Raw genomic sequence first — 22544 nt, forward strand, 5'->3', positions numbered from 1 at the left:
TTAAGTATTGAAAGTAAATGTAAAATACAAAAGGAGCAAAAAATACCATTAAAAATGGTTCTATACACAGTTTGAGCAGCAAGATTGTGTTCAGTTTTAACTCTTTCTTACATTTTGTTTCTTTGAATTAATGTTTATTGTAATTTTTAAATATAAAAAATACTAATATATTAATTATACATTGATCATGTTAATTCGTAGTGCATTATAACTAATGTAAGAGACAATGTTAAAATGTTAAAATGTAAATGTTGAAATTAAAAATGAACAATACTTTTATTAGCCTTATTTAATGTTACAAATTGACTCTTATTGTTTCTATTTCATATAAATCCAAACAGTCATGCTTAAAAATTACCATCTTTACACACAAAGACATAGCATAGGTCCATTATATGTATACTTTCACACATTATTTGCCTCTATTTTAGAAAACTTGATGATTATCTAATCACAAAATGTGTTACAATGCCGATAAAAAAAGAACTGAAATCGAATACATTTCTGATTTATATTTCTGTCATTGCATGATGAGGATACAGTTTAAATATGCAACTACTGGATAATGAATGCATAACAGCGAACAAATGGATATAAACTAATGCAAGTGAATGGTAACTATCGTGACATTGAACAGTTGGTGTTTTTGTCACATTGTTTTAACCGTTTGAGGTACTACTAATGTTAGCATCCTCTCAGCCTCGACGGCAAACATACTGCTGTTCTCCACTAATGTAGCATCTACTCAACAAACTAAATACTATATAATGATATGAAAACATGTACTGTAATGTACACTGTATAACATACCGTTTTGTTGTCTATGTTTTAAATCCGTTTTTGAAGTGTCCCGCTCTGTGCAGCGTGAAGCCTCACGTCACGTGTCAAAACAAACTCTACGAGGCATCAGTGATAGTTTTTATTTCGCCTCTAGAGGTCGCTCTTGTACTGTATAATGACAGCGCTCTCTTCTCAGACGCTCCAGCAAATGAAATCAACTGTGGCTGTACGAGCACTTGTTTGTTAAACTCAATATTCACAATAGTTATATTATAGCACTATGTGTAATTGCGCCCAAAGTGACAAACAGGTACTGTAGTCCTGGCCTAAAGTCATTGGTTGAGCCAAAGGATACATACAGGTTGCCTAATATAGTGACCTACAAATTGGATGTAACAGGTTATATGGCCAATGTAAGACAAACACTTGGTCTTTAGACAGCTTTAATGCACATGTATATCCTCTAATTAGATTAACGAATGGTGAAAAGTGTTGATTATTGCCTTATATTTCGATCTGTTCATCACAGGGAAGGTTGCAGTGATGAGAAACTGAGCAGATGACAGACAGTCTGTTGATGGTGTGAATGCAGTGATCTCGTCATTACAACTAAATTTCTGCACTCCAGAAATGCTTTCACCATAACTAACAATGCAAACACGATGTAAATCCAGTCAGAGATTGATTGTGTAGTGTAAGAGCGTCACTGATTATAACAGGAGTTTTGGGAAGTGTCCAGATAAACTCTCGCTGTGATCGACAGCTTCAGTTCCTCAGATCTTTACTGTATAACTAAGATTAGGAAGAAAAAATAATAAAAGTTCATGATTAAAAATATCAATGACTTTAAAATATTGAGTGAGTGGAAATGAGGATAAATAAACCATAAATGATCTAAAAATGATGATAACATCAAAAGAATTTCTAATTATCTTAAGAAAGACTGATGAAGCTCAACAAAGCTGATATTAAGATCATATTTGTGTTTCTGCACTGTTGAGTGTGTGTGAAAGTGTGTGAAAGTGTGTGAAAGTGTGTGAGCAGCTGCAGTATCAGTTCAGTCACTGTGACTCTGACTGACGGAGGTTTTTGTATGACTCTTTATCACTGTGTGAATGTTTCATCACCCGCACAATTACCATTAGAATTTGTTCTGCAATGGAAACTCTGACAGTAATAATGTCCAGCATCTTCAGTCTGGACTCCACTGATGGTCAGAGTGAAATCACTGTTAGATCCACTGCCACTGAATCTAGATGGAGTTCCTGACTGGAGGGTGCTTGCTAAATAAATCAGGAGTTTAGGAGCTTCTCCAGGTTTCTGTAAGTACCAGGCTAAACCTTCCTCCCCACCACTCCATCTGTATACATTACTGCTAGTTTTACAGTGTATTATAAGTGTTTGTCCTGGTTGAGCTGCTGTCATTGAGGGACTCTGAGTGACGGTGATCTGTCCTCTACACTCTGAAACACACAACAAGAAGAAAATCAACTCAAAACTTTGACAATATACTTGAAGAAATGAATTGATATCAAACTTGTGCTCCACAAACCTTGAGCAAACGCTGTGAGAGTCCAGATGAAGATGATGATGAAGGTCATGTTGATGAAGATTGTTGTGTGTGTCAGTGATGAAGTGTTAAACTCACAGCACTATAAACACTCTCAGAGCACTGAAGCATCTGATCAATATGCAAACACACTCCAGATCATTTACCTGAAGACAGCAGAAACACTGTTTTGTCATTTAGTATCTTTGCTAATAAATTTCTATTGATCATTTTCAGAAACAGACACTCCTGATTTACTTCATGTTATTTTGGGTGGATCTTCTCCCTCTAAACACTGTTTTAATGATCAGTTTCATTCAGACTTTGATGCTGAGAGCATTTAATACCTGTGCTGCAGATTTGATATCATCATGATACTCTAGAACAGGTCAAAGGTCATCCAATAGAGAATGACCATCTCAATCTGGCTGAAGATTTCATTATAAAGCAATTTTTTCTTTTAAAGATGAATATTTAGTGTGTGTTTTCAGCTCAATCATGTTGATGTTGAGAAGAGCTGCTGTTGAGTCTCATATCAGTGTGTGTGAGTGTCGTTCGTCTCTTTCTCTGCTGGAGTTTGTGTTCATTTGAGTGTGATGGAGGTTTTTGTACGACGCTTTCACTAGAATGAAGCACTGTGGAGGACTTTCGGTGGAGGAACTGAACTGGTGATCAGAAGTAAGTCTTTCTTAAATTATCTTATTAATTAATTTTTATTTTTTGATTATTTCAGCAAACATTTGTTAACAAGATTATTAATTTATTAGAAAAAATTGTTTTTTAAAAAGTTTCTTTAATAATTGCAATATTTGATTTCATAATTTATGTCATGTAAATTATTTTACATGAACAATTCAACATTATTGGTGACATTTGATTGTATTTGTATTTGTAATTTGTATTTGTAATGTGTGGATGGCAGTATTTTATGATATATTTAATTATTTCTTGATATATATAATTTTGTCTATAATTAATGGTAAATTTAACAATTAAGGGTTTTTAAAGTCATGACACCAAAGTTTGATAAAAACAGACCAAATAAATATAATTGTGTAAGCGTCATCATCAGACAAAGACAAATTTAGTTATTGAACATTTTAAAAATCAATCATTTAAACTATTAAGTTTGCTGATGATTATGATTGTGTCGTAACAGAAGAATTTTTTGAAAATGTATAATTGAAACTGCTGAAAATTACTATTATGTCAAAAAAGAAGAATAGTTTTAAAAATACAATTAATGCTGAAATTATTTACATTTATTTTCTAAATCTTGTGAAGAAATCACAGTATACTGATCAACTTTCATGTGGATGTTTTTAAAAATTAGATTGAGATTCAAATGTTTTGTAACTTAATTCTGAAAAAAATCAAACAAGTATATTTTTCATATTTTTCATTATTTATTTAAATTTTAATATTCCTATTGTCTTTAAATGTCATTGTTTTACATTAATAATTTAAGTTTGTATTATTGCTAAAATTTCATTAATTTCATGTATTGACTGCAGTACTTTAACTCTATTCAATTATTTCTTGATATATATAACTGTCTATAATTCTTGATAAATTTAACAATTAAGGGTTTTTTATATGCATGAAACAAAGCTTTATAATACAGACAAATATAACTTTGTTGGGTTCATCAGACAAAAAGAAACTAAGTTGAAGAGCATTTTGAAAATTAATATAAATTTGATATTAATTTAAAATATCAAATTTGAATCTGATGATTATGATTATGAGTGTCTGAATAGCAGAATATTTTTAAAATACAATTAATATTGAAATGATCATTTAAATTTGTTTTCTAGATCTTATAATGAAATCTTAATATAATCATCAATTTACTTGGACAATGTTTTTCAAAATCATTCTGGGGATCATTTTAAAATTTAACTTATATTTGAAGTCAAATCATAATTTCTACAGTTGTTCATGTGTGTTTGTGTGTGTTTGTGCAGCTGGTCCCGCAGTGAAGCCCTCCGTGTCTCTGCTGCCGCCCTCTTCTCTGCAGATCTCTGGAGACTCAGCCGCACTGCTCTGCCTGCTCAGCTCTTACTCTCCACAGGGGGCGACGGTGAGCTGGACGCTGGACGGGTCAGAGGTCAGCGAGGGGGTTCAGACCAGCGCAGAGAGCGAGCGGGACGGACGCTACAGCCGCAGCAGCGTCCTGAGCCTCAGCAAAGCACGCTGGGAAGGCGCGGATCGCTTCGTCTGCAGAGTAAGACATGACGTAGCTGATCACGAGGCCTCGTTCCTCAAGAGCTCCCAGTGCTGATGTTTCTCCGGTCCAGACGAGCCGTATCTGAGCGTCCGGCAGGATTCGCAGCAGTCACGTGATTTACAGCTCAATACTGAAGCAGTCTTTCAATGTGCTGCCATTGCTGTTCATTCAATAAAGCTTCTGAACGCGTTACATTTGTGTCCGACTGCATCATTGATCAGTGTGTCGTTCATTCAAAGTCCTGCACTAAAGTTTCAGCTGCTTTTGATTGATTGTAATAGTTGAGAACAGCTGCATTTAGCAGGAAATGTCAAATGAAGCTCTTGGGGTTTGAACATGGTCACTGGAGACGGAGCTGCTCTATTCTGAGAGGATCACAATCACTAAACCTGCCAATGCAAATGTGATTTTCACCTCAAACTCACAGTTTCACTCTTTGATTGGTTCAACGCTCTCAACTGGAACACTTTCACTTCTGCTCATGAGAAATGAGTTATGAGTAATACATTTAGAAACAGCTTTAGATGAAGGAGCTGCTTGAAAAACATCTGCATGTTACTGATACACCATGACTTTAGTGTAGTTTAATGTACAAAAACAAAACAACATATGAATCTACATATTAATTTACACACTCTGTTTTCTCTGATTCTGAGCATATTTGAGTCAAACCCGTCTGTCACAGGACAGATCACAGTCTAATAGAGCTGATTTCAGTCATAAGTCAGTTTTGAGCACATGTGTAGTTCCTGTGTTTGTCCTCTGTGTGTCAGTAGTGTGTGAAAGTGTGTGAAAGTGTGTGAGCAGCTGCAGTATCAGTTCATTCACTGTGACTCTGACTGACGGAGGTTTTTGTACGACTCTTTATCACTGTGTGAACACACCACCACTGTGATAACTCTGACAGTAATAATGTCCAGCATCTTCAGTCTGGACTCCACTGATGGTCAGAGTGAAATCACTGTTAGATCCACTGCCTCTGAATCTAGATGGAGTTCCTGACTGGAGGCTTTTTGTATAATAAATCAGGAGTTTAGGAGCTTCTCCAGGTTTCTGTAAGTACCAGGATATACATTTATCATTCCCACTACAATTGGGCACATCTGTGCTGGTTTTACAGTTGATGTTCACAGTTTGTCCTGGTTGAGCTGCTGTCATTGAGGGACTCTGAGTGACGGTGATCTGTCCTCTACACTCTGAAACACACAACAAGAAGAAAATCAACTCAAAACTTTGACAATATACTTGAAGAAATGAATTGATCTCAAACTTGTGCTCCACAAACCTTGAGCAAACGCTGTGAGAGTCCAGATGAAGATGACGATGAAGGTCATGTTGATGAAGATTGTTGTGTGTGTCAGTGATGAAGTGTTAAACTCACAGCACTATAAACACTCTCAGAGCACTGAAGCATCTGATCAATATGCAAATGAGCTCATTCTGTATTTAAATGAGGCTCTAAATGAAGGTTCAGGAGGAGCTCGTTCATCTCATCCTGTTAATCACATCATCAAATGTAAGTGTGAACTTTAAAAATTTAGCTGAATATTAACAAATAATGATGTGCATTGATAAATCATTCATAATAAATACTGCAACATTCCATAAAAACAATAATTGTCCATTTCGATTTCTCAGTGACTTTAAACACAGAGAGGTGAATGATGTATTTTCTCTTGTGTGGACGTCAACACGCTTAACTCCTCTTAGTTTATCAGTATTTTCCATGAGATTTCTTTGATCCCACATGGAAGTCTCTTTGTTTTGGTGTTGAGGAACTGGTTTGGTCCTTCTTAGGCTGATTTTTACCATCAATCACAACAGTCGCTGGTAAAATGTACAATACAAACAAGTCAGCGCTGATGTGACTGATAAACTGATAAACTTTGTTAAAATAAACTGAATTCATTTTTCTCTGACATCAGGATCCTTCAGCAGCTTATGTAAAGATGATGTTTTTCCACAGACAGGAACAGCACACCATCTGTGTGGCATCACAATCTTGTTATTATATCGTAAACATCTCGGCCTACTTTAGATCCACTCGCTGCTCATCGACTGAACACCAGTGGGCGGGGCCAATGACGTGATGATGTAAAAGTCGTATGCAAATGATTGTGCCCATGTGACGTCACACGCACCTCTGTTCCAAACAAAGCATTTTTACAGCTTGATTATATAAATGATTTTTATTGACGATGAGGACGTTTTAAGTTATGGAACTTGCAGGATGTAATAATGATAAAAAGACCTCTTATATGCCAGAAGACCAAGAATAATTTCTCATGTTATGACCCCTTTAACCCCTTAACTGTCACGGTCCCGCTGGCCGGACGCCTCCCAACCAGCACACCCATGTTTAGCACATGGGTTAGCCCAGATGAACTGAACACTGCTCAGTGTGCACACTACAGGCTGTTAAATGTAACACAGAAACATGCTGGAGTTAATGAGATAATTAGGTGATAACGAGCAGAATCACTGAAGGACAGAGAAACAACAAGAACTACGACTTCAACCACAGCCTTCGATGAAATCAACTGAAGATAAAAGACATTAAATCACTCAAGATCTGATTAAACATCTCCACAAACAGCATTACCAGCTTCACTTGTTACTAACCAGACTGACTTTATTTTTGTTAGATGTCTACAGAAGCTCTTATTTTTTTTTTTTTTTTTTTTGAACAGTTGTATTTTTCTTTATTAACTTTAACAAAGATGATTAAATACCATTACGATTGTATTGTTCCTTGTTAGTTAATTTTAGTTTTTTTTTTTTTTTTTTTTTTTTTACAGAAGCTCTTATTGAGAATTACCAGAGGTTTAGATGTTGATGATTTGTTGAAAATAATAGTTTTGTTTGATGTCACCATGATCAAGGTCAGTGTTTGCTTTAGTTAGGCAGTTTTACTCTTGATTTTATTAGTGTAAGTTTCTCTCTGGTTGTTGTAGCTGTTTTTTATGGCAATAATGACAAGAGAAAATGTGGTCAACTGCTTTATGATAAGAATATAATTGTCATGTAGTGGCTTAATTCACTAATGACTGAGATTTATATGAGTAAAATGTTGTGTTTGTGTTGGATCTCTTCTAGAAATACAATGATAAAACGGTTTTAATCAGAAAAAACTGAATGAGTTTTAAACACATTGTACACTGAACACTTTAAAACTCCGGCAAAACTTCCTCACACACAGACATCTAGAATCAGCGTATGAATCTCAACAATGGTTACATGCTTCATGACACAATGCATTCTGGGTGCATCATGCAAAAAAATGGTAAAAATTTAATTGATGTTCAACAAATAAAAAATCGAGATAATAATGATAAACAAATGATAAAGCTTGGATTGTTAAATATTAGATCACTTTCTTCAAAAGCACTTATTGTAAATGATATTATCACAGACAATAATCTAGATGTGCTGTGTTTGACAGAAACCTGGCTAAAACCGGACGATTACACTACTTTAAATGAGTCTAGTCCTCAAGGTTATGATTATCGACACAATCCTCGACAGAAAGGAAAAGTAATTTTGCTGTAATTTATAGTAATATTTACAGTATTAGTCAAAAGTCTTTCAAATATAATTCCTTCGAAGTGATGGTGCTTTACGTAACATTATGTAAGTTGACATTTGTGTTGGCTACTGTATACAGGCCACCAGGACACAATACAGACTTTATCAAAGAATTTGCTGATTTTCTATCAGAATTAGTACTAGCTGCAGATAAAGTCCTTGTTGTTGGTGATTTTAATATCCATGTAGATAAAAAAAAAGGCTCATTAGGATTGGCATTTACGGACATTCTAAATTCTATTGGTGTTAGACAACACGTGTCGGGACCCACTCATTGTCGTAATCATACTTTAGATCTAATATTGTCACATGGAATCGATATTGACGCCGTTGAAATTCTGCAGCAGAGTGACGACATCTCAGATCATTATCTAGTCTCGTGTATACTACATTTAGTCAAAGAGGCTAAACTGCCTCCCTGCCATAAATATGGTAGAACCATCACTTCTACCACTAAAGATTGCTTTATAAATAATCTTCCTGATCAGTTTCATCGCCTTAGCATACCAGACAGCTTAGAAGACCTCGATGTTGCAACAGAAACTATTGCCTCTGTCTTTTCCAGCACATTAGATTCAGTTGCTCCTTTGCGTTTTAAAAAGATTAAAGAAATTAATCCAACACCATGGTACAGTGAGCACACTCGGGCCCTAAAAACTGCAGCCAGAAAAATGGAGCGCAGCTGGAAGAAAACAAAACTAGAAGTATTTCGCATTTCGTGGAGAGAGAAAATGATTGAGTACAGAAAGGCCTTAAAAACTGCTAGATCTGCCTATTTTTCAAAACTCTTAGAAGAAAATAAACACAACCCTAGGTATTTATTTGATACAGTGGCTAAATTAACAAGAAATAAAGCTTCAACTTCTGATGTTCCCAAAGAGCACAGCAGTTACGACTTTATGAACTTCTTTACTTGCAAGATTGATCATATTAGAGAGAAAATTATAACCATGCAACCGTCTACTACAGTCTTGTGTCAGACAGTGCATTGTAGTGTCCCTGAGGAAAAATTCATTTCATTTACTGCTTTAGGAGAGGAAGAATTGTCTAAACTTGTTAAATCATCAAAATCAACAACATGTATGTTAGACCCATACCAACTAAGCTATTGAAAGAGATGCTTCCAGAGGTCATAGATCCTCTTCTTAATATTGTTAATTCATCTTTATCATTAGGATACGTACCAAAAACTTTTAAGCTGGCTGTTATTAAACCTCTTATTAAAAAACCACAACTTGATCCTAAAGAATTAGTCAATTACAGGCCAATCTCAAATCTTACTTTTCTGTCAAAAATACTAGAAAAGGCAGTTTCATCGCAACTATGTTCCTTTTTAGAAATAAATAGTATCTGTGAGGATTTCCAGTCAGGATTTAGACCATACCATAGTACTGAGACTGCTCTCATTAGAGTTACTAATGATTTGCTCTTATCATCAGATCGTGGTTGTATCTCTCTATTAGTGTTACTGGATCTTAGTGCTGCATTTGACACTATCGATCACAATATTCTCTTAAATAGACTTGAAAATTATGTTGGCATTAGTGGAATTGCATTGGCATGGTTCAAATCATACTTATCTGACCGTTATCAGTTTGTAGTAGTAAACGATGAGATGTCATATCAATCACAAGTTAAATATGGAGTACCGCAAGGCTCAGTACTAGGACCGTTGCTTTTTACTCTGTACATGCTACCCTTGGGAGATATCATTAGGAAGCATGGAATTAGTTTTCATTGTTACGCTGATGATACTCAGCTCTATATTTCTTCACGCCCTGACGAAAATCACCAATTCGCTAAATTAACAGAATGTATAGCTGATATAAAAAAACTGGATGACCAGTAATTTCCTACTACTAAATTCAGAAAAAACAGAGATTCTAATTTTTGGACCAAAAACTTCTTCACGTAATAACCTAGAATATTGTCTAACACTTGATGGCTGCTCTGTTAAGTCTTCGTCGTCAGTTAGGAACCTGGGTGTGCTCTGTGATACCAATCTTTCATTTGAAGGCCATGTTACTAGCATCTGTAAAACCGTTTTCTTCCATCTTAAAAATATATCTAAACTCCGACATATGCTCTCAATGAAGAATGCAGAACAGTTAGTTCATGCGTTCATGACCTCAAGGTTAGATTACTGTAACGCTCTACTGGGTGGTTGTTCCTCCCGCTTGATAAATAAACTACAGCTCGTACAAAATGCAGCAGCTAGAGTCCTTACTAGAACTAGGAAGTATGACCATATTAGCCCAGTTCTGTCATCACTGCACTGGCTTCCTGTTAAACATCGTATAGATTTTAAAATCTTGTTAATTACTTACAAAGCACTAAATGGTTTAGCCCCCCAGTACCTGAGCGAGCTCTTAATGCATTATAGTCCTTCACGTTTATTGCGATCTCAGAATTCAGGCCAGCTGATGATACCTAGAATATCAAAATCAACTGAAGGCGGCAGATCCTTCTCCTATTTGGCACCTAAACTGTGGAACAATCTTCCTAGCATTGTTCGGGATGCAGACACACTCTGTCAGTTTAAATCTAGACTAAAAACGCATCTCTTTAACCTGGCATACACATAACACATTATATATTTATATTTTCAAATCCGTTAAAGGATTATTAGGCTGCATAAATTAGTTCAGCCGGAACCGGGAATACTTCCTATAACACCAGATGTACTCATTACATCAGAAAAAGAATGGCATCTACGCTAATATTAGTCTTTCTGTTTATCCCGAGGTTTACCATAGTCAACCGGATTCGGGGCCGTTTCCAGATGAGACCGAGGACCGGCGCCTTGACACGACCACAACGCAGCCCTGTATCAGCAGAGATCGAGTCAACTAGATCATCCATTGTGAAGACATCATCAACACGACAGCCAGTGCCACAGTTTCCTCAAAATTATAATCACGATTATTAATCATGTTTATTCTATCAAAAGAGTAATGTAACTATGGCTATTTTGCAAGTTCTTTACCAACCTACACTTCACCCAAAAGGCCTGTAGGTGGCACAAAGACTTAAATTTAACCAACTATGATAACTTCGTTAGATGGTAAATCAATACAAAACATGGTTTTGGTGAGCGCTTTGTAATATGTATTCACATTAGATTTTAAAAGCAACACAATTCGTTTGCAAAAAGACAAACCAGATTCAAATTGCCCGGCAAATTCGTAAAGCAAAGAAAAATCATTTCTAGCTGATCAACATTATGAAAACTGGTAAAACCTTTAGGAACTTCAAAAGATAAAACAGCGAAATTCCTAATATTACTTCCAATATTTCCAAATTATGTTCATTTTCATAGAGCGGGCCAATATCGTGACGTTTATTTAAAATCAGTCGAGAGAAGCAGATATCGTTATCGTGATAAAATACGATTAATCGTGCAGCCCTAATTTAATTTAATTTGACTTGACATTTGATATTCAACAGTATCCTTGACATTTATTCAACAGTGCTTTTGATCTGCCTGCATTGACACTATTCTTTAAAAGGAAAAATTATATACCAATTATCAATGTAAAGCTGCTTTGACACAATCTGCATTGTAAAAAGCGCTATATAAATGAAGGTGACTTGACTTGACTTGACTTGACTTGTGTCTTCTCATGGTTTAGTGAAAAAGTGTTCAATAAAAATTCAGTTAAAAACACAAATTAATATTCTTATCTAGCTCTTTCTTATCAGAGGCTGTGATTGGTGCAGAGGAGGGAGAGGCGTGTCTGAACTGAACTGTTGATCAGGACTACAATTAAAACAGCAGCTGATATAAAACTCTTACTGTCTGCAGTATATAGTATGAGGTAGTGAACAAATGACATGTTAGGATGAGATACTCAAATCAAATAACCATGGAGAATTATGAAAATTAACATCTATTATTAATAAAAGGCGGCAACTGAAATCAGTCAGATCTCAAACGTGTGACTGATCTATAAGAGCACAAAATCTCTTTCTGACCTCTATAATTATTAAGAGTGGCAGATTAATTTAGATGATTTTATTTCAGATGTTTGTGTGACGATGTTGTTTCAGATCCTCCTTTGAGCAGCTGCAGTATCAGTTCAGTCACTGTGACTCTGACTGACGGAGGTTTTTGTACGACTCTTTATCACTGTGTGAACCACTGAATGCTCTCAGGCCAGTATAAACTCTGACAGTAATAATGTCCAGCATCTTCAGTCTGGACTCCACTGATGGTCAGAGTGAAATCACTGTTAGATCCACTGCCACTGAATCTAGATGGAGTTCCTGACTGACGGGTGCCTGTTTCATAAATCAGGAGTTTAGGAGCTTCTCCAGGTTTCTGTAAGTACCAGGCTAAACGATTACCACCATACACATTTCTGCTGGTTTTACAGTTGATGTTCACAGTTTGTCCTGGTTGAGCTGCTGTCATTGAGGGACTCTGAGTGACGGTGATCTGTCCTCTACACTCTGAAACACACAACAAGAAGAAAATCAACTCAAAACTTTGACAATATACTTGAAGAAATGAATCAATATCTAACTTGTGCTCCACAAACCTTGAGCAAACGCTGTGAGAGTCCAGATGAAGATGATGATGAAGGTCATGTTGATGAAGATTGTTGTGTGTGTCAGTGATGAAGTGTTAAACTCACAGCACTATAAACACTCTCAGAGCACTGAAGCATCTGATCAATATGCAAACACACTCCAGATCATTTACCTGAAGACAGTCACTCATTAACAGACACAAAAATCAATTACTGAAGTGAACATCTAGTAAAAATCTTTTTAAAAAGAAAGTCTTTTTCATTTCATTCAATCTTCTAACAGACAAACTGTTAAAAATTGTATATTTCAATTCTGAATAAATCTACAAGACCAACTTCAGTTTATTAATCTGAATATCTGCTGTGAGACTCTGAGAATATTTTAGTTTGGATTGAAACATCACTGTTAATCCCCAAATTTCCACCAAATCCATGTGTGTTCCTGCAGTTTCTGAACAGACATGAGGATCATCACACACGAGTCTCTGTCAATCACTGAATCAACTGAGTTTGACTGTGAGTCGCATGATAGAAACATCTTCACTTCTCTATAAAATAAATGTAAAAATATATGGTGACATGCAGATGTTTTTGATGGTGGACAACATCTGTTGGGTAATCTGGTCTTTAATTTTAAAATTAATTTTCATATCATTTTTAATCCATTTATAGACATTTATATTAATTATTTTCATTATCATCTGCTCTGAAATTGATGAATGTGTTTATATATATGATGCTGTTAATATCTGCATTATGAATGTTCAATGTTCAATTTATTTATAAAGCACAATTAAAACAACCTTAGTTGACCAAAGCTGTATAAAGTTGCATATCTATTATGAGGGATGAACTTAATGAATTAAAGACTTATTAAACTGATCAAGCAGAACATGTTTAAGATGCTGATGATGATTCAGTTTAGAAAGAAGAATGAGGATAAATTATAAATGCAAGAAAAAAAAAGATTGTGATTAAAAATGTCAAATACTGATAAAGCTCAACAAAACTGATATTTATTATAATATGTTGAGTGTGTGTGAAAGTGTGTGAAAGTGTGTGAGCAGCTGCAGTATCAGTTCAGTCACTGTGACTCTGACTGACGGAGGTTTTTGTACGACTCTTTATCACTGTGTGAACACATTACCACTGTGGAAACTCTGACAGTAATAATGTCCAGCATCTTCAGTCTGGACTCCACTGATGGTCAGAGTGAAATCAGTCCCTCCAGATCTTCCATTCCCACTGAATCGACTGAAACTCTCATCATAGAGGTCATTTACCTGATAAATAATGAGTTTAGGAGCTTCTCCATGTTTCTGCTGATACCAAGCTAAACCCCAGCTATATATCCCAGTATCAGTTTTACACTCTATTTTGGCGTTTTGTCCTTCAGAAACAGTCACAGCTTCAGGCTGAGTCACAGTGATTCCTCTGGATGCTGTCGACAACAACATTAATGTGTTTAATCAGATGAAATGAACATTAAAGACTCAGAAATGACGAGCTTTCACGTCTGTTACCTGGAATAAAAGCTGCCAGAATCCAGATGAAGCTGCTGAAGAGATTCATGGTGTTTGTTGGGTTTGTACCGTGGTAAACAGCAGTGTGTTATAAAGTGTTTGAGTCTGAACGCTATAAACACTCGGAGCGCTGAAGCATGAGCCGATGCAAAGTGACTCTCTGAGCAAAAACCCTGCTGGAGTAAAACACACGTGAAAATGAGCACATGCAGATGAAACTGATCAGTTTTGAGGCTTTAAATGTGTTTTATTCTCATGATCCAACAGACGAGTGTTTTCACTTCTGGACAAGTTTATAAATCATTTCTTTTTCATTCAGTCTCTGGTTCAGACTACAGGTTTCTGATGAATCAAATGACAGAGTTGAATCTCTAAAAGAAACAAGTATTTCACTGTGAACTCCATGAGAGGTCAAAGGTCATTCCAGAGGTCACAGGTCATCAAAACTTATTAAAATGCTTTGAGAAACACATGATCATTTAGAAACTCACAGTTCAGATGTGTGATGATCAGTACAGAGTCTTTCTGATTATATTATTTATTCAGATTTAATAGTTTTCATGCATCAAGAGACATTTAGAGATGATGAGGCTGTTTCTGTGAAAGTCACTTCAGTCCAATAATCATTATTTAATGTTGAGAAGAGCTGCTGTTGAGTCTCATATCAGTGTGTGTGAGTGTCGTTCGTCTCTTTCTCTGCTGGAGTTTGTGTTCATTTGAGTGTGACGGAGGTTTTTGTACGACGCTTTCACTAGAATGAAGCACTGTGGTACACTTTCGGTGGAGGAACTAAACTAACCATCAGTAAGTCTCTAAAATTCTCTAAAAATGTTTATATATAATTGTTTTGTTTTTAGATTATTCAAACAAGCATTTTGCAACAAGGTTTTAAAAATTATAAAACAGTTTGAAAAAAAAATTAACTGTAATATTTCATAGTAAATTTAATTGTTTCATAGTTTCTTTAAATTTGTCTGCTGTTTCACAATTACATGTTGATATTCAGTGATATTTCATGATATTTATCTTTTTTCATTGCAAGGTATATTTTATGTTTCTTTTATATATTTATTTCTTTTTACATGTATATTTTCAGATATTATAATAACTAACATTGTTTTTTAATATATTGATTGCAATATTTTCTGACATTTTCAATTATTTCTTAAAATACATAATTGTGTCCATAATTTTTGGTAAATTTAATAATTCAGAAATTTTGTAATGCATGAAACAAAAGTTTGATGATACGGACAAAATAATTATAATTTTGTAGACGTCATCATCAGACAAAGAGAAAGATTTGAAAAATTCATAATTTTATCTTACATTTGCTGATAATTATGATTGTGAGTGTCTTAAGTTAATAATGAAATGATCGTTTGAATTTGTTTTCTTCATATAAATCATCAGTTTGTGGACAATGTTTTTAAAATGAGTTTGAGATTAAACTGAACCTTATTCAGAAAAGATGAAATGACTGTAATATTTGCTGTATATCATGTCTGCTTCAGAGAACTGATTTATATTTATTCATATATCTTATACTTCATATATTTAGCAGCAGTGAATATTTTATTTGAACTGAGAATATTGAAATTTAAATGCAGGATCATTACTATGTGGTTTATGAAAGAAAGCAGTGATGTGGGATTTCTGTAAAGATGAAATGATTGTGATTTTTCCTCCATTACTGTGTGTGACATCTGACTAATTGATGATCTAAAGACGTTGGTGTTGTTTGTGTGTGTTTGTGCAGCTGGTCCCGCAGTGAAGCCCTCCGTGTCTCTGCTGCCGCCCTCTTCTCTGCAGATCTCTGGAGACTCAGCCGCACTGCTCTGCCTGCTCAGCTCTTACTCTCCACAGGGGGCGACGGTGAGCTGGACGCTGGACGGGTCAGAGGTCACCGAGGGGGTTCAGACCAGCGCAGAGAGCGAGCGGGACGGACGCTACAGCCGCAGCAGCGTCCTGAGCCTCAGCAAAGCACGCTGGGAAGGCGCGGATCGCTTCGTCTGCAGAGTAAGACATGACGGAGCTGATCACGAGGCCTCGTTCCTCAAGAGCTCCCAGTGCTGATGTTTCTCCGGTCCAGACGAGCCGTATCCGAGCGTCCGGCAGGATTCGCAGCAGTCACGTGATTTACAGCTCAATACTGAAGCAGTCTTTCAATGTGCTGCCATTGCTGTTCATTCAATAAAGCTTCTGAACGCGTTACATTTGTGTCCGACTGCATCATTGATCAGTGTGTCGTTCATTCAAAGTCCTGCACTAAAGTTTCAGCTGCTTTTGATTGATTGTAATAGTTGAGAACAGCTGCATTTAGCAGGAAATGTCAAATGAAGCTCTTGGGGTTTGAACATGGTCACTGGAGACGGAGCTGCTCTATTCTGAGAGGATCACAATCACTAAACCTGCCAATGCAAATGTGATTTTCACCTCAAACTCACAGTTTCACTCTTTGATTGGTTCAACGCTCTCAACTGGAACACTTTCACTTCTGCTCATGAGAAATGAGTTATGAGTAATACATTTAGAAACAGCTTTAGATGAAGGAGCTGCTTGAAAAACATCTGCATGTTACTGATACACCATGACTTTAGTGTAGTTTAATGTACAAAAACAAAACAACATATGAATCTACATATTAATTTACACACTCTGGTTTCTCTGATTCTGAGCATATTTGAGTCAAACCCGTCTGTCACAGGACAGATCACAGTCTAATAGAGCTGATTTCAGTCATAAGTCAGTTTTGAGCACATGTGTAGTTCCTGTGTTTGTCCTCTGTGTGTCAGTAGTGTGTGAAAGTGTGTGAAAGTGTGTGAGCAGCTGCAGTATCAGTTCAGTCACTGTGACTCTGACTGACGGAGGTTTTTGTACGACTCTTTATCACTGTGTGAACACTGCTTTACTGTTGATGTAGTGATAACTCTGACAGTAATAATGTCCAGCATCTTCAGTCTGGACTCCACTGATGGTCAGAGTGAAATCACTGTTAGATCCACTGCCACTGAATCTAGATGGAGTTCCTGACTGGAGGGTCTTTGCTAAATAAATCAGGAGTTTAGGAGCTTCTCCAGGTTTCTGTAAGTACCAGGCTAAACGCTCCCCATAACTATCCTTGTACACATCACTGCTAGTTTTACAGTGTATTATAAGTGTTTGTCCTGGTTGAGCTGCTGTCATTGAGGGACTCTGAGTGACGGTGATCTGTCCTCTACACTCTGAAACACACAACAAGAAGAAAATCAACTCAAAACTTTGACAATATACTTGAAGAAATGAATTGATATCAAACTTGTGCTCCACAAACCTTGAGCAAACGCTGTGAGAGTCCAGATGAAGATGATGATGAAGGTCATGTTGATGAAGATTGTTGTGTGTGTCAGTGATGAAGTGTTAAACTCACAGCACTATAAACACTCTCAGAGCACTGAAGCATCTGATCAATATGCAAATGTTTACATCTTTCATTTAAATTAGGTTCTAAAAGAAGGTTCAGATCATGACGAGCTTATTCATCTCATCCTGCCAGCAACAACAACAAATATATCATGTAATCGTCATGATACATGAAGTGTGAACTTTAAAAACTTAAAATAATCATATATATGTTTTTAATTCATATTGATGCGCTATCCTCACTTCATCACTATACCATTTTATAATATTTACTTTTTTGCTTTTTACTTGAATTGAGTTTGCTTCAGAACTGATTAACTTTGCAACATTAAAACTTATTTAACTAACTTGCATCAATAATGAATAATGACACTGCTTTACAGCTGAAATTATATTTGTTTCATAATTGATTGACATAATATTGTAACTTTAATTGACAAGAAAGTGAAGTTGCACTAGTCTTTTCTTCTATTCTAACATATATCCGAGTGAAACGGCTTCTGGAGCAAGAACACACACAGGGAGTTTCTGTGAGTTTTTGAGAGTTTTCTTTCAAATCTGAGTTTTTGCAATGGAGGTTTGGCAGGCAAAAGAGAAGCAACATTAATGTTTAAAAATATGCATCACACTATTTGAAAAGTATGGCCATAATAACTTTTAACCATTACACACTTTATATACTTTCATCAAGCTTCTCAAATTGCTAAAAATAAAGCCTGTTCGTTGAAGGGTCAAAAGATTGAGAAAATGATACACGCTAAATGTCAGACACGGTCTCATGTTACATGTTGAAAATGCAAATAAGGTGCACTAAAATGAGCTCTATGAAACTACATGTGATAAAAGCTGCTGTTCACTTCACTGCACAGGGATTCAACCGAATACTGAAGATACACTCTAAAAAATGCTGGGTTGTTTTAATCCAAATTTGGTTCAAATATGGACAAACCCAACCGTTGGGTTAAAAAATGAATTTAAAAATTTAACCCAATGATTGGGTTTGTCCATTTTTGACCCAAACTTGGGTTGAAACAACCCAGTATTTTTTAGAGTGTAAGGTAGATCAAATGTGGTAAAAGGTTCTGCCAGGCGCTTCATGTACAGAACCTTTTAGATCAGGGGTTTTCAGCCCTGCTAATTTTCCAAGTAAACCTGAACACTTTTATTAACAAAACTGAGGATGCTTCACAAACAGAAGGCTGTGTCCTAGTAAGGCAGCATTTCTCAGCTGTCATGTCATCAAGCGCCACTGAAGGCCGTCTCAATCTGAAGAATCCTCAGAAGTCAGCCTTCGTATTGCATCATTTATTCAGCTCATTTTGAAGGATGCATTAAGTGTATCATTCGTGTTAATCACCCACAATCCTTTGAAAAATTTTAAATCACAAAAAAGACAGAAAATGAGTTGGCACTGAACTTGTCTGAGTTCATAATGAAACGTAAGACAAAAACAATGTTTTCGGAAATGAAGGGGTGAGAATGTTTGTAATGTAGCCATGCACACTTACTAGGCTGTGTCATTCTAGCTTTTAAAGCTGACGAGGACTCTAGGACACAGCTTCACTAGGATCCAGCCTTTCATTTGACAAGAACATTGTAATTTTGTAATTAAAACCACTATTGTTATAAGTGAAACATTAAAGCAGTGTTGAGGTTTATGTGATGATTGAGAGATTAATTAGGTTTTGTTGTCACCTAATACGTCACCATTATGGTGATCAGTGTTTGGTTTAGTTGACCTTTTTCTTTTAGTTTTCTCTGTTCTCTGGCTTCTGTCACAGTGTGTTTATAAAACATTTATTGTGGCAAAAAAACTGAGATAAAATAAGATCAGGTTCTGTTGGCTAATAATGATGGTAATATAATTTGACAACATTATAAAAAACTTCACAGAGCACTTGCATCACTTGTGCACGCCTATCCACCTTGTGTTTATGATTTACTGCACTTTGATATTATTCTCATTATTTCCCTATAGTGGCGAATAAATTGGAAGTCTTGCACATTCACAGAAAACACATTACGTCCACATTGAAAACTAAGGTGGATAGACTAAACACGTAAAACGCATGTGCATATCATAACCGTTTTCACAGATTCTCGTTTTTGCAGTTTACACAGAAATTAAATTGGTGCCGTTTCCAAAAGTTTGTATTTTCCACTAAAACACTGTTGTCATGTAAATGAACGGCCAAAACGCATAAAAAGTTTTATAGTACAAAACTCATCCATGCGCTGCTTCATGAATAAATTATTCAGATTAAATTTCTACAATTTTCTTTTATTCTTGGTCTTTTCTTTTATTTTTGCTGTTTTGTTGTGACATTAGTTGCTTGTTTTTGTGATGTTCAGAGTTGATCTGTTTATCTGAATATTTTGTTGAGATTCATACGCTGATCCTTGATGTCTGTCTGTGTGAAGTGTGAAGTTGTAAAATTTATCCACATAATATTAAAAAAAAATGTTTTTTGCAATGCTGTTGAATCTCCTGCCGCTCTGTGCTTTTCACAGAGTTGATAAAGCAGTGCTTAAATGTATTAATGACACAACAGTCTGAATTAATCAACATTTTACTTCACTCTAAAAAATGCTGGGTTAAAAACAACCCAAGTTGGGTTGAAAATGGACAAACCCAGCGATTGGGTTGTTTTAACCCAGCAGTAGGGTTAAATGTTTGCCTAACATGCTGGGTAGTTTTATTTAACTCAACTATTGTTTAAAAATTACTGTATTGCTTAATTAAAATTAACCCAAAGTATGTTGGAAATGAACATTTATTAATGTTCAATGAATAATTATTAAACAATAAACATTTATTAAATTTCTTATTGATACATTTATATTAATAAACTATTAAACTATTAAATTTATATTAATAAAATATTAAAGCTTATAAATAAACATTCACCTTTTGTCTATTATTGTTGTCTCTAATTGCATCTGGTTTTTAATTTCCCAACTATTTTGGGTTCATTTTAAGCTAGCCATATAGCAATTTTTAAACAATAGTTGGTTTAAATAAAACTACCCAGCAGGTTGGGCAAACATTTAACCCAACCGCTGGGTTAAAACAACCCAATCGCTGGGTTTGTCCATTTTCAACCCAACTTGGGTTGTTTTTAACCCAGCATTTTTTAGGGTGTACTTAATTAACTCTTTTTGTCCCGTATGAGACACAAGGTTACAGGAGACAGAAGTTCTCCAGGAGCAGCTAGGCCTGGTATAGATGTTAATGTTAAATCGCTATTATGGTGATCAGTGTTTGCTTTAGTTGGGCTCTGTCCCTTGACTTTTCAACATTGCTTTTTCTTTGTCTACTGTAATTGTGTGTCTATAAGACATTTTCTATGATAAGAAAATGTGATCAAGTATTGATGGTTGTTTTATCACGTAGTCACCAGACTCACTGATCTCATTCAGAGTCTAATTCTCTTATTATAGCTTTAAACACTCTTGCAATTGTACTGTAAAAAAGCTAGGGCTTTATCACAAGTTTATACTATTGGAAAACACATTGTAAACAAAAATCATATTGCATTTCTACAGTGCATATGTACAATGAAGATGCTGTAGAGATTTTTGATACATTTTATCTGTTGAACTTATTTTTGGTTCACTTTTAGCAGTTTGTGTTGGTTTCCTTTTTATTATTTGTAATTAGCATGTTTTGTATGTCTGTGCATCATTAGGTGATGCTTATAAGAAAATACAATCTTGTGTTTCATGATAATTATGTATTTTTGTACATACCGTTCAAAAGTTTGGGGTCAGTAAGATTTTTTAATGTTTTAAAAGAAGTATATTCTGCGCAACAATTTCACATATTGTGAAATATTATTCCAATTTAAAACAGCTGTTTTCTATGTCAATATACAGTAAAGTGTAATTTATTCCTGTGATCAAAGCTGAATTTTCAGCATCATTACTCCAGTCTTCAGTGTCACATGATCCTTCAGAAATCATTGATGATTAATATAATTTTATTAATATTAATATGATGATTTGCTGCTCACGAAACATTTATTATTATTATCAATGTTGAAAACAGTTGTGTACACATTTTTTTTCTAAATTCTTTGATGAATAGAAAGTTCAAAAGAACAGCATTTATTTAAAATAGAATGTTTTCTAACATTATAATAGTCTTTACTGTAACTTTTGATCAGTTTACCTCATCCTTGATGAATAAAAGTATTGATTATTTCTATCCCCCGAAAGTAAAATTAAAATTCTTACTGACCCCAAACTTTTGAACGGTAGTGTTTATTGTTACAAAAGATTTAGATTTCAGACAAATGCTGTTCTTTTGAGCTTTCTATTCATCATAGCATCATGAAATAAAAATGTGTACACAACTGTTTTCAACATTGATAATAATAATGAATGTTTCTTGAGCATCAAATCCTCATATTAGAATGATTTCTGAAGGATCATGTGACACTGAAGACTGGAGTAATGATGCTGAAAATTCAGCTTTGATCACAGAAATAAATTACACTTTACTGTATATTGACATAGAAAACAGCTGTTTTAAATTGGAATAATATTTAACAACATTACTATTTTTGTTTGTATTTTTAATCAAATAAATGCAGGCTTGGTGAGCAGAAGATACTTCGTTTAAAACATTAAAAAATCTTACTGACCCCAAACTTTTGAACGGTAGTGTGTGTATTTCAACAGTTGCTTCCTTATTGTGAAATCTCCATCTACAAGCAGTTATGAATATGGAATAAGTTACTGCTGGATCTCTATGTTAAAATTAATCATTCATGCTCAGCTAAAAAATAGTTAGACTAAATTAAGAATATGAATATTCCATATTCTAGCTCATCACCGTTTTAACAAATGTTTTCATTTGAGACAATCCTGACTTGGTTAGATCAAGAATTCAAGGATGAATGCTCAGTTATCACTCTGGTCTTGATTGGTCTTGGTCTTAG

General features: G+C 35.2%; 1 long non-coding RNA gene and 4 gene segments (V, D, J or C); all 5 read right to left on the minus strand.

Annotated features, from left to right (window-relative positions):
* Positions 1–1870: 1870 nt before the first annotated feature.
* LOC137013977 (immunoglobulin kappa variable 4-1-like) lies at positions 1871–2864 on the minus strand. The segment is given in 2 exon segments: positions 1871–2243; positions 2333–2864. Coding segments are annotated over 2 exon segments (408 nt in total).
* Positions 2865–5326: 2462 nt separating this feature from the next.
* On the minus strand, positions 5327–5905 carry LOC137013978 (immunoglobulin kappa variable 4-1-like). The segment is given in 2 exon segments: positions 5327–5755; positions 5845–5905. Coding segments are annotated over 2 exon segments (378 nt in total).
* Positions 5906–11951: 6046 nt separating this feature from the next.
* On the minus strand, positions 11952–12834 carry LOC137014332 (Ig kappa chain V region K29-213-like). The segment is given in 2 exon segments: positions 11952–12596; positions 12686–12834. Coding segments are annotated over 2 exon segments (375 nt in total).
* Positions 12835–13721: 887 nt separating this feature from the next.
* LOC137014248 (uncharacterized) overlaps positions 13722–22544 on the minus strand; it is a 439549-nt gene continuing 430726 nt past the window's right edge. Inside the window, exons 1-3 of one of the 4 annotated variants that reach the window (XR_010893824.1) lie at positions 14691–14936; positions 14200–14372; positions 13722–14117 (exon numbers count right to left, since the gene is read on the minus strand). This is a non-coding gene — a long non-coding RNA (uncharacterized lncRNA). Of the gene's footprint in view, positions 14118–14199; positions 14376–14690; positions 14937–22544 lie in introns of those variants that run through there. The other 3 variants (XR_010893822.1, XR_010893823.1, XR_010893821.1) reach the window with 3 other exon arrangements.
* Positions 16935–17576, minus strand: LOC137014264 (Ig kappa chain V region 3547-like). The segment is given in 2 exon segments: positions 16935–17423; positions 17513–17576. Coding segments are annotated over 2 exon segments (384 nt in total).

This window comes from Chanodichthys erythropterus, chromosome 23 (assembly GCF_024489055.1).
Source record: "Chanodichthys erythropterus isolate Z2021 chromosome 23, ASM2448905v1, whole genome shotgun sequence".
NCBI classification, from domain to species: Eukaryota; Metazoa; Chordata; class Actinopteri; order Cypriniformes; family Xenocyprididae; genus Chanodichthys; species Chanodichthys erythropterus.